At 31.5% G+C, this 13,370-nt stretch overlaps 1 protein-coding gene across 1 annotated transcript in view; it reads right to left on the reverse strand.

Annotated features, from left to right (window-relative positions):
* The window catches only part of LOC148615930 (protein VAC14 homolog), a 31,603-nt gene that overhangs the window by 10,518 nt on the left and 7,715 nt on the right, over positions 1-13,370 (reverse strand). The window contains exons 6-15 of the mRNA XM_088582587.1: positions 13,052-13,161; positions 12,706-12,812; positions 11,836-11,968; positions 10,520-10,696; positions 7,194-7,332; positions 6,327-6,392; positions 5,322-5,653; positions 4,612-4,786; positions 1,544-1,662; positions 9-88 (exon numbers count right to left, since the gene is read on the reverse strand). Of these exons, the coding sequence (XP_088438713.1) occupies positions 9-88; positions 1,544-1,662; positions 4,612-4,786; positions 5,322-5,653; positions 6,327-6,392; positions 7,194-7,332; positions 10,520-10,696; positions 11,836-11,968; positions 12,706-12,812; positions 13,052-13,161 (1,438 nt within the window). The remainder of the gene's footprint in view (positions 1-8; positions 89-1,543; positions 1,663-4,611; positions 4,787-5,321; positions 5,654-6,326; positions 6,393-7,193; positions 7,333-10,519; positions 10,697-11,835; positions 11,969-12,705; positions 12,813-13,051; positions 13,162-13,370) is intronic.

Consider the following 13,370-nt stretch of genomic DNA (forward strand, 5'->3'; position numbering starts at 1 on the left):
ATACTTACATGCAAATATAGGGGACTCAATCAATTGTACAAGTTTATCAATCTCCTTGAGGAAATCAACAGTAATCTCCAGTTCACCACTGATTCACAAGTCAAAGAAATATAACAAATTTATCTCATCAGATTGTCTGTATATTCAATAAAAAACATATTTCATCAAATTTCCTACCTAAATATCTAAGTTACATGTTACATGCTGAACTAGAACTGTGAGAGGCTCTAGAGATCCTAAATCGCTCATTTGGTCAAAAATAGTTTCTTTAGCCTTCTAAGGCTGGGTTCTTTACCCTACTGTAGTATTGCCACAAGAATCATTTAATCAATAGAGAACATCTTAATATCCCCCAGATTTCATTTTATAAAATAAATTTCTCAAAGTAATTTTTAACCCTTCAAAAACAATAGCTCCAACATTAATCAAAAGAGCAACATGGAAATTTTGGCATAGGCCTATCTCATCATGCTGATCAGTTTTAATTTTTTGAAAATTGGTTTTCAAGTTATTTCCACAAATCCTTAATTTTTAGGAAAGTTTTGACAGATCAATAATCCCTACCCACAGATTGTAATTGACATCCTTACAAACATTTATGCTATGTTCGGGTATTATCCATCCTACTAGGAGTCTAAGAGAAGAAGATTTTCAAAGATGGAAATGAAAAATTCTGGAACAAAAATCCATTTCAGGACCAACAACTCATTTATCTGTTCACAGATCTTTCTGAAAATTTCAGCAAATATCAACTCCATTATGCTGAACAGTTTGATTTCCTGCCATATTTAAGCTAAACCCAATTATTTTTTAGTTATTTGCAAAATTCTGCAATTTGACCATTATGATCTATTTCTAGTAACAGAGGTCAGGTTTTTTAACTAAATCAAAAATCCCCACACAAAGATTGTTAAAGATGCCTTATGGAACATTCAAGCAAAGTTTGGTTACAATCTGTCCAGTAGTTTCAGAGGGGAATATCTTTAAAAAAGATTACAGACCATGATGACAGATGACTGAGGCAAAGCGATGACAAAAAGCTCACATATCTATTAGGCCAGGTGAGCTAAAAAGATATCACAAACTTTAACTTGGCTCCCTTAAACTGGATTATTTCTCCTTCAAAGCATCTAAGAATAATCTTTATCTTTAACGCATATCAGAATATGAAGCCAAACCTTTATACATGTTTATTTTTTAAAATCTTTGAGTAAGTTAGTTTGATTTAAACTTACATGTTACAAAAAATGGGAGGCATAATCTAAAACCCTGCAAAGTAACCTTAACTTGGTAACTGACTATAATAAGACAAACTTCAAAGAAAAAGATAATGAAATATCTTAAGACCAACTGACATCTGTGACAATTTCACAGTCAACTAAAAGGCTAATAGTTACAGTTTTCAGTCAAACCAAAGATGTCAAAGACTTAATACTAAATCATAGAGAACAATAACACAAGGGATTCATAAATGTATCATTCTTTAAAAACTTCTATGCAATATTCATAATTCGAGGATTGATTTTAGTGACATAAAAGATACAATGACTGCAGTAGTTGACAAGCATGACTGTAGTTCTGTGACAGAAAACATAAAGAGACTGTAGCTATAGGACTGTGACACCATGACATGTATAAGTTACAGAACAAAGAGCAGCTATCCTGAAAGTAAAAAAAATATATATTAGTATATCCTCCAATTGTTTTTTTTTGTAGGTTGAAAATTGTGTGTTTTTTTTGTTGTAAAATGGGGTGATTTATATTTTGTCTTAATCCTGGAATATACAGGCTAAAAACCACTAATTCCACTTTCCATAGGCTTCTATGCTAATTTCACAATATTCAATGGCTTCTCTGGACTTTACCTTAACTTTAACCTGCAGAGGACTATATATCAGCATGATTCTACATATGTCAGCTCACAACCCTCAGAATGGCATGTGGGGTTAGCAGACTTGCAGTGCAGTACTGGTCACCGGAAGTGAAGGGTCTATAAATAGCATGGGAAATCCCAGTGTTTTCACAAGATAGGGGTATATTTAAAAATCATTATGGAGATTAGGCTTCACATCACAAGAAGCAAAATGCACCTATAAAATGTACAGAAATGTTTTTCCTTTCAGAAACTGTTTCAATTTTTTAAATAAGATGAGAACTTTTTTCACAGCACTATGAGGAACAGGGGTAATTTCTGCGTAGGACTATTTTTGCGTACGTTCCGAATGCTCATTGGTTGAATTGGTGGTCTGTAACCTAAAGAGTCACTTTTTGTCTTAGAAAAAATAAATAACTATACAGGTATCTTCCTACACACATACTGAATGCATTTGCAAAGTTTCAGTGAAATGTGACAAGCACTTTTTTAAATATTTGATTTTTAAATATAGGGTAACCAAGTTGTGCGAGCAAAAAAGTGACAATATTCTACCATACTTAAATGCATTAAATATTTGCAAAGAACTTTTTCTGACTTTTCAAATAAAAAATATCAATCACAACTTGTTTTTTAACAATATTAATGAAGAAATAGTTTTAAAAGTAATCATTTTCTGAGAAATTGGTCTATTTTTAAAAAATTATTTCTGACATGCCTCCCCCTTTTTCTTGATCACATGTCAAAAATCCTAAATCTTTAAATTTTCACAAAAGGTGATATATTTGGCTTTAAATTTGTAAATACAGTGTTTTCACATTAAAACATGACCAGTAAAGGGCACCTAAAGCAAAAAAAGTACTCAATAATGGATTTTCCATGTTGCCATAGGGGAATGCTGATATGGCCTTAACCGCAGTAATGAAAGTGAGTTTTTCCTCATTTCTAACCTAATTTTTGCTCAAATCTACACAAAACTTGATTTCAAGTGCTTATTACCACCATATTTAGGTAAATATAGCCCTCAAAGTTTAATATTTGATATTTTTACTAACTTTTCTACACTTTTTACAAGATAGGACATAAAAATCAGCCAAAAAGACCAATTTTCAATAATTTGGACCTATAACTTAAAAAAATGCATATTTTGAAGGATTTTTGTAGTGTATTCCTCTCATGGCAAAGTTAACAAGATCTTCAAGTAGTTTAAAGCTATTTCAAAAAACTTTTCATTTTGTCATGGCTTCTACTTAAGGCTAAAAACCACTAATTCCACTTTCCATAGGCTTCTATGCTAATTTCACAATATTCAATGGCTTCTCTGGACTTTACCTTAACTTTAACCTGCAGAGGACTATATATCAGCATGATTCTACATATGTCAGCTCACAACCCTCAGAATGGCATGTGGGGTTAGCAGACTTGCAGTGCAGTACTGGTCACCGGAAGTGAAGGGTCTATAAATAGCATGGGAAATCCCAGTGTTTTCACAAGATAGGGGTATATTTAAAAATCATTATGGAGATTAGGCTTCACATCACAAGAAGCAAAATGCACCTATAAAATGTACAGAAATGTTTTTCCTTTCAGAAACTGTTTCAATTTTTTAAATAAGATGAGAACTTTTTTCACAGCACTATGAGGAACAGGGGTAATTTCTGCGTAGGACTATTTTTGCGTACGTTCCGAATGCTCATTGGTTGAATTGGTGGTCTGTAACCTACAACAGTCCCAAAACTCATCAGCAAAATTATGATGATTGGTCTGAAACTGATCAATGATCGATGACATAGCAAATACAGCTACTTACAGGTAATGTACATGTATATACATGTATAAGCACAAGGAGGAATAACCCTAAATTTGTGGTGATAATAATTCATATGTTTGAATTAATTTCCAAATATCCACCAAAATCACCACAAACTTTATGAGAGTTTTTTTTATGTCAAAGGAAAAGTAATGTGTTAAGTACATTTATCATTCCCCATTTTACAGTTGGTAATAAGCAAACTCCAGCATGTAATCGATTAGTAAGTGGTTTCACAAGCTCACCTTAAATTTCATAAAGGTAACAACCCATAATTATAAATTGGGACGAAGAGTATCAAATAATACATTAACTGAAAGATACACAAAAAAATGACATAAGCTGCTATGTTCCTGACTTGGCACAGACACTTTAAAGTGAAATATTGTGATAAATCAGGCTTTCTGGAATTGTGCATACAAGTATCAAATGGATAAAACAGTAGTAATCTCAGTATTAGACAAGAGGACTAGAGTAATGAAAAAACACATCTATAATTATTTGTACCCAAAGTTATGGGGGGGGGGAGTAATCTAAGTTTATTACTTTTGGAAATGGCCAAGTGCGAGTTGAGACTACACGTGTAAGACAAGGTCACACATGCTTGTTTTAATTCCTTCTTAACCAATGAAACATCTTTAAGTGGCAGTGTCAAAGACATATTCAATACAAATGCAAGAGAAAATTTGATGTCAGTGTATACTTTGTTTCCAGAAATGGTGGCGCTCACTATGAAACAAAATATATATTTTTCACAAAAGAAACAGATACATTTGTTGAAGAGCAATGATTAGGGTTATATACACTCCACTCTTAAAAAGACATGAATTTCTCAAACTTGTGAAATGTAACCCAATCTTAAATCTTCACTCATGTAAGAACCTTTTAGACTTAAAATTTGTTCTGTAAATATAAACAACAATCTGACCTGTGAATTAAGATTTTTCAGTTGGATCCTCAAACCAAACAATTCTGTCGAGGTCAATAGTATAGTGTTTAGTGTTTGTACCATCTTTTTAGCAAAATCTAGGTCATCTTCTTCTACAAGTATCTTGGAGAAGGACTGGAAAATATCCTCCGCATTCAATAAATGGCACAACTGCCTGAAATAAATACAGATGCAGTTGAGACCAAAACAATCTTCAAAAAGAACCATCAAACAAAAGTGGACTTTATGTTTCTGGTAATTAATACATAGCAAAATCATTGCATATTTTTCATAAGATACAGTTTTTCACATAATTGAATTTCTTCAATTGAGATATTGTCAATGCAGTAATTATTAAATATTTACTATGTGATTTTTATTATCTACAAAATATAAGGATTTTTATAGTAGACAGGGGTAAATTTTGATTGGCTTTGGTCTGATGCTACCAAATAACAACTTTTATTCCATAAACTCTCAATGTTTTACTTTGTTTTAGAAATCTGATGATGATTATCATAAACGATATGTATGGTTGGTGTAGTAAGAAAATGTAGAGAAAATCCATTCACATATAATAGAGATTTTGGCAATTAAAGCAGAAATTTTCACAAATTTCTAGAATCTAAATGTGAATTGTTTATCTTCAAACAATTAAAGCTTAAAATGCAGAATGTGATATTGAAGCTGAATGAACTGTATAATTATACCTTATAATAAAGTATTCTCTTTCTTTAGGCTCGGCAGATTGTTGATCCAGCTTAAACATGTGCAATAAACTAACCATAAACTTAGTAAAATATCTATTTAGTCCATGTTTAGATTGATATTCAACAGTCAATTTAACTCTAGGAACTCTCTGATCTTTTTTAGCAGCTGTACTCCTTGAATCAACTGAACGTCTTTTATTGTCCTTTTCTTTTTTATCTTTTCTATCGGGAGTTGCCTCCCTTTGTGGTTTATCTACTTGTTCCTCCTGTAGTGACTGTCCAGCAGGATTAGAAGAAATTTCAGCTAATGCTTCAAGGTCTAATAACACTACCTGTATAAAAGAGAAACACAATGTTCATTATCCTATCCTTTAAGTCAAAGAAATTTTCTCTTCAATGTGAATTTACAATTCTTATTGAAAATTTGTCATTTTTGGTCAAAAAGATATGTTTCTTAGTTACATCCCCTTGATTATTACAGTGAATCTGTCTTCTTCAGAATTGATGTTGCTTTCATCCTAATATTTTAAACTGCACAAAAACTAGACTTCAGATAACTACCATATATCGATTACATTATGTAGAATCACACATAATGGTATAATATTTAATTCTATAAATTCTTCTTTAGGGAAATGTATCAAATGGCCTGTTCAATAACATTAATATTTCTTTGCGTATCTATGTTTATCTTCTGAAAAGAAAAGAATTTGTCATAATGCAGCTGTATACTTTTATTATTCATATTCATTGTCATTATTCAAATTTCAGAAAGGATGAAAGGATAACCATATTAGTAAATAAAACAGATTTCTATTCAGTTAATGTCGACATTGATGTTTTAAAAGTAAGACTGGAGATGAACCAAGTCTTTTTCTGTCTTTTCTTTTGGTCATTCAGCCATGGGAGTACATACATATCAGCCATGGGAATACATACATATCCATTATATTGAAATCAATATATAAACTTTCTTTGAGAATATATTCTGAGTTAATGCCATACCTCCTCTGATTCATCAGTCAAGCTGTTTAGTAAGACTTGAAATAATACTTCCATATTAAGGAACGTCTACAAAAATAAAAATATAAAAACATGCTAAAAGCCTAAGGATTACTCAAGTCAGGCACACATGTCAAGAAGTCTACTTAAATATTCCACCTCCCACTTACTACAGTCAAAGTGCATCAATTCAGATATTGGATTGAAAACTTAGTAATTAGAAGACTACACAGGCAATATGATATGATAATCATATGGTAATCATATGACAATTGTATGATATTTAACATATTATAGTCATATGATTATCATATGATTCTCATATGTTAATTTTGGCTTTAAAACATGACTATCATATGTTTGTGAAAACATATGATTATCACATGATAATAATGTGATTATCATATGTAAACTGAAACATATGATTATTATATGGTGTATGGCAAACCATACGATTCTCATGTGTTGCACATTTGCATGTGTACCCTGACATAAGATGTTCTATGATAAATAGTCAAATCTGTAACCATCAATCGTTTCCCCATTTTCTTCCAAAGTTTGTAGTATTGAACACTACATGTAAAAAGCCAATTCCACAAACAAATAAAATTTCCTGATAACTTAAATATTTTCCAAGTTTTCTCTTATTAATATTTCAGCAATTCAGGAGTTAAATCCAAACTATTTCTGCATTCGTAGTTGTATAAGTCTGATTTGTACATGTGCTTTGTAGTTCATAAGTTGCAAAATCCAAATTTCACTACCAAAATCTGGGGTATAAAAATAATTAAAACCACTCCTACCTGAAATAAAATCTTTATAAATCTCAACGCAAGCACCTTAATTTTTTTCTTTCTAGCATGCACTTACTTTACTTGGTACTTTTTGTAAGAGATGATTAATCCAGTCTAGTGCAGCAATCTTGGACTGAAAATGTCCTTCCTCCAACATCTGACTTAAAACATTGATCACTTCCTTAACGTCTAACTGCACTGCAACCATGTCACTACTGTCAAAGTATAAAAAAAGCATGCATTTTCAAATTTGTTTTTTTAACTTGAAGGGAAACTTTTCAATTTTTACAAGTTCTGGACCCAAAACTGATATTAAACAATAATGCTGGTCTATTTTGCAATATTAACTACTGGACCCAAAGCTGATATTGACCAATAATGCTGGTCTATTTTGCCATATTAACTACTGGACCCAAAGCTGATATTGACCAATAATACTGGCCTATTTTGCCATGTTAATTACCGGACCCAAAGCTGATATTGAACAATAATACTGGCCTATTTGGCTTGTTCAGGTGTGTCTTATTACCAGTGAAGTGTTACATTTAACTATTGAAGGATTTTACTAGGACATTCACAACAGAAGATAGTTCATGAAACTCATTTTCCACTGTTTGGAAGAAGATTTGGCTTTTACAATTTAAGCTAGTCTCCTGTTGATTAGAAAGTTCTAAATGTGTACATTTTAATTGACAACATTAAGAAGTGTAAGGTTGATTTGAGTTGCTGAGTATTGTACCGCATAATTGTGGTAATGAAATTTTGTGTGTGTATAAATGAATGGCTGCTGCACTTACTTTGCCATGCTGACACTGTGCACCTCTTATCTTGTTTTTTTTCTATTTGAATGGATTTTGGGCATGGACTTTGTCATTGGTTGACCAAAAGGAGACCTTCTTCTTATCCACAACATTTCTTCAACAACTGAATCGAATTTAATGAAACTTTCATAAATTCTTTACCAGAGGATGCCATTATGCACCTCTTATTTTGATTTTCCAAATGCATGACTTTTGGGGTTTCCTGTTACAAAACACGGAGTAAGTCATTGCTTGATAAAAGGGGACAAACTTCTAATCCACAACTCCTCTAAAACAGCTGAATAGAATTTGATGAAACTTCATCAAATTCTTTATCCATTGTGACATTCTATATTTTTATTTTTGCACACATGTTTTTTACATTTGATACACAATGAAGTTCAACTCACATTCCTAATAAATATCTTAATGGATAGAATGAAGTACATTTTGTAATTAAAACAAATAACTATTTCTAAAAGAATAAAAATTCAAAGTGCCGATTTGACAAGGTCCCGATTTTACTTGGTCTAAGTTTCACCAAATGTTAATTTTACTTGTTACTATGGTGCTTATTTGATCAGGTCCTGATAAACTTGGTCTTGGTGCCAAATTAACCAAAAGCACAGGTCAGTCTTACAACTAAACCCAAGTTTTCACATCAAAATGATGTGAGGTCTTATCGGTATCATTTTTTTATACAAACCTTGCCACCAATTAAAATGTCAAACCAATTGTAATTTCTACAGAAAATGCATTCCACCTCTTAGCATTCTAATATGTCTCTTTAAAGTCTTATAGTCTACATAGTTCATATTATCACAAAAAAGGGGGCATTATGTAGTTGAAATGTTTAATATAAAGAAAAAATACCATAACAATGAAAACAGAAATAATGATACAATTGGGAATGGATTCATCAAGGTATTATTTGAATTTGGAATTACTTTGGATTTAAGAAAAAAAAGCCCCAAAAAAATCATTTATTAATCTTACCTCTACTAAGGGGGTTAGTCATGACTGAGTCATGCTGTAATGACTATGGGGGTTATTAAGTTGTTCATGCCTTTTGTTATCCAACTAACCTTATCTCTTAGCCATGCCATTAGAGTAATCCCCTAAGTAAGAGTTAGTTTTACACATTATTTTCATTGTCATTTCCTAAATTCCAAAATGATTCAAAATTTAAATAATACCTTGTTATTCATACATATAGGAAATGAAATTGAACTCAAAATGTTTCTCTCCTGAAAATATATAAATAGCTTCTGCTGAAATTTTTCTAACTTACATAAGCTTTGCTTTGCTAGCCATGTTTAAGCCTTCACAAATTGCTGATAGAATAATTTTATAAAATAATTTTACACACTTGCTGCTTCGGTTTGATGTACTAAAAGGGATAAAATATACTCCTACTTTTGACTGACTTTTGTTACCAAATAAAAGTACTTCATTAAGTTTTTTAGCATTTAAATTTGTCCCCTGCAATTTACAATTCATATTAAATTATTGAAATGGAACCTAACTAAATATGCATGTCCTTAAGTACATTCATAAACTGTAATGTCTCATTCATGAACATATATCACCAGTAAAAAATTCTTATTTTAAATGGAAATTATGGTTAAGTTGGCTCTATTTATTACTCTAGTAGGAGAAAATAAAATCAACAATGCTCAAACCTGATTATTAAACTGTAAAATGATGACAGTATATGTCACAAAAAGAAAATGAATTGGTCATATAGCTTATGAAAACAAGCTTCTATATAAGTTGTTATAGTTGGGTCTAAGACATTTTGTAAAATATGTACAAATTGTTAGGCAACATTCACTTTGCTTTTACAAGGATGGCCTATAAAAGTATGTTTTTCTAATCAAATGATTATTTGTATATTGTTAATTGTGAGTCTCTGTAATTTTGGAACTTTGCAGTCAACAGACCAACCTCCATGTCACATGACTTTTTGGCAATGTAGTACATGTAATAGTGGTCCTCACATTTGCTTTTAACACAGCTTTCTGGTCATATTACACATCAGATGGATGTAAACCCATGTTTCTTATACCATAAACAGCATGTAAAATTTTGATTTTTTTGTTTGCATAGTTTCCCTTTAAGCAACTAAATAATTTAAAAAGTTAGTTAAGTATATAATCTTGGTATAGGAAACTTCTTATAATGCTTTATTTTTGTATTTTGTAATGCTTCCTAAATCCAAAACTTTCTGGAATGCCTGGTGGACAGATTTTGTAGTATCACTTTATATTTCTATGACTACTGAATTTTCATTTAGCAAGGGGCAAAATAAGAAATGTTTTGTTTAATGAGTAAGTAATTTTTAATTAACAGTATAGTAACATTTCATATTAACAACAACATAAGCTCTTATGAGCTTTTAAAACAACTTATACATAGAATGAATAGACACAAGACATACAAATATTAAAATATAAAAGCATGCAGACATACATAAATTGAATAAGACACACAAAGAAAATAAGCCATAGTCAATAACCAAGTTGAAGCAACATAAAGACTAGGCAAATAAAAATCATCTAAGAAAAATTGACATTATTTTTCAGAGCACTATCATACTGACCTTGCAGTTTCTATACTTGGAGGAGTTGTCTCCCCTTCATTGACCTGTGATTTGTCTTGGTCCTTAGTCTTTGGTTCATACTCCCCAGGACTTGCAACTGTTGGTGTAGGTAAATCATCCTGCTCACATATCAATGTCTTCATTGCTGTGTTCAGCTTTCTAGCGGATTCTAGTACACTTATTTTAGTTAAGGACAAAAGTCTTTTCCAACAACATCAAAGCAAGGTAATTTATTTTCATTTCACTGTATGAAGTATGTGCACTGAGGTAAGAAAATTTATTTATTTTCTAGGAAAAGTAGGGCAAAATATTTATTTTCAACTTTTTCAGGACCAGTCCCTGTTACAATACTGTTCATTGAGAAGTTGGCGTCTTACATTTACTTTGGTCACTAAAACAAAATATTTTCAGCATACTGTAAATACAAAAATCACCGCTTGCATTATTATTGTCATTTTTTTTTTGTAAATATGTAATTTTTATGCTATTGAATATAAATAATTCAGCCACCATTTCACTAAAATTTTGTGATTACATCCTTCTCGCATTTTTAACAATACAAAAAACATTGCAATAACTTCTGAATTTACAACTTCATAGAGTGTTTCTAGAAAAAGCAGTGGACCCTTACCTTACCAGTGCACCTGGTCCATGCTCCAAGATTTTAGTGGAGTCAGAGTTGCCCTTTTACTTCTGTTACTTTGTATGTATTATTTTTGTTATTTTATGTTCTTTGTTGTGTTTGTATATTTTCCATGTCTGGTCTTTGTCCCTGGATTACATTCTTTTGATTTCTGCTAGAATCTTTCATAAACAACATGTTTAAAAAATTGCTATGGTTACAAGAAACACTCAAAGATATGATACACAGTCATTAACAAAAGGATGATGTTTTCTGTTTAAGTTAATCCTTTCATTGTTATCACTGAGTTTAACACGGTTTTACCAGACAAGAAATGACACACTGATACCTTTTATATTTAAAAAGGCCACCAACAAATTGCTGTGCAGTATACACATGAAGTTGCATGCCTTGCTGTGCTAGGTATACCTTCACCAAATTAAGGAAGTTGGTAAATGACAGCACCAAAATAGCTTATAATACATGTCCCATGTATATAATGCCACATACCAAATTTGGATGTATGGAAACAGATGAATGCGTGGACAAGTAGAATCCAATACGTACTATAATTTCATTCCATGTCAGAACCTCAAAAGTGTAATCCTATATGTGTTTGATAAGAGCTGTATCATAATTTAAAACCCCTGATATTCTACTGTTATACTTTAAAATACTTAAACTATAAGGATACGGTTTGGGTGACTGATTGGTGAGACAAGGTAAAACTGCTTTTAAAATTCCTTGAGTATGTGTTAACATTGTGCGACCAGCTTTTGAAACAAATACTGTTAACCATCTCATTGCTGTACACTGGATTATTTCATCTAAAACAATATGTCAAAGAGTTAATGATGAAAATGTTTTAAAATGGTATCTCCCATTCTAAGCTAGTGATTAAAAATGCATGTGACTTTTTAATCACTGGGGGGTGATTAAATTTCTGCAAGAGTATTCCTGCCAATTTACATTTCCGAGTTTTCAACAGATTTTGTGGGAGAAACAGATTCTCCTCCAATTCTTTCGAGAATTACAAGATTTCTCAAATCTCGGTATTTAAATTTGAGGCTTGTGGGTTGAAATCTAAAATATAACTACCAAGAATAGAGAAATCTTGCAATCCCCTCGAGATTGCTTTTATTTATGATTTATTTACACTGCTAATTTATGTCATAATCATTGGTCAAAATAGCAGATTTTTTTGGAATTTAACAAAGCCAGGAAATATATTACCCATTCCACATGAAATACAAGTGTCAGCGCTATTTCAGACCCATGTAATATTTAGATAGTCAGCAATCTCCTCGAGACTGCAGGAGAATCTATAATTCATAATTTCACTAATTTCTAAATTTTTCAAGATATTCTACAACCTTCTATTCCCTTTTCTACTGAAATATTTGGTATTAGTCAATGTTATCAATGTTTGTAATACCTGCTTAATTTGAGTTTGTACAGTTTTCTTTAGAAGAATTGTTGAAACAATTATGTTAAGCTTAATATTATCATCATTTCACACCAGATGTCTGACTTAGAATTACTAACATAAAAATATCTGACTTACCATCACTATGACATTTCATGATAAGTATATTGGCCATTGCTTCATATCTTACATCAGTACCATTTTTGTCTATACTATTGAGGAAATCTTTTAAAACATTCTCACACCTTAAAAAAAACAGGGTAAGGGAAAATCTTTATTTACCTAATGTACATATATATGTGTAACATGGAGTTAGAAATAAGCACTGTTTCTCTGCACGCTGTGTGGTTTAATAGGCAGAAAGTAAACTATTTTTAAACAATATCCTCTATAAAGAGTGTAGTACACTGCAGCAATACTATAGGTACAAACAAGGGAAAAACTGTGTAAATAAATAATAATTGTTTTAAAAAATTGAACTTACATTTTTCTAATTTCTGGTTTTTTGTCACTGAGTATTGAAAACAGGCCATCTAGGATGTCGGGTAATAACACTAACATGTTGATGTCTGGAACAGCATCTAGAACAGCTATCTACAATACAAGAAGAAATATATAGAGTTTTTATTAGGACTGAAAAGATGTGCCTTTAGAAACTGATTATATATTTCAAAGTAATCATTATCTAAGCTAGTGCCCCTTTGGCAACTTAGAGAGCCAAAAAAAATCCTTTCATACTCAACTGAGAAAAGTCATACAAATCCAGAAAGGTTGAGGTATGTTTACAGGTAAAGTAGACCCAC

This window comes from Perna viridis, chromosome 5 (assembly GCF_037379345.1).
Source record: "Perna viridis isolate PV_CMFRI_1.1 ecotype Kerala chromosome 5, ASM3737934v1, whole genome shotgun sequence".
Taxonomy (NCBI): domain Eukaryota; kingdom Metazoa; phylum Mollusca; class Bivalvia; order Mytilida; family Mytilidae; genus Perna; species Perna viridis.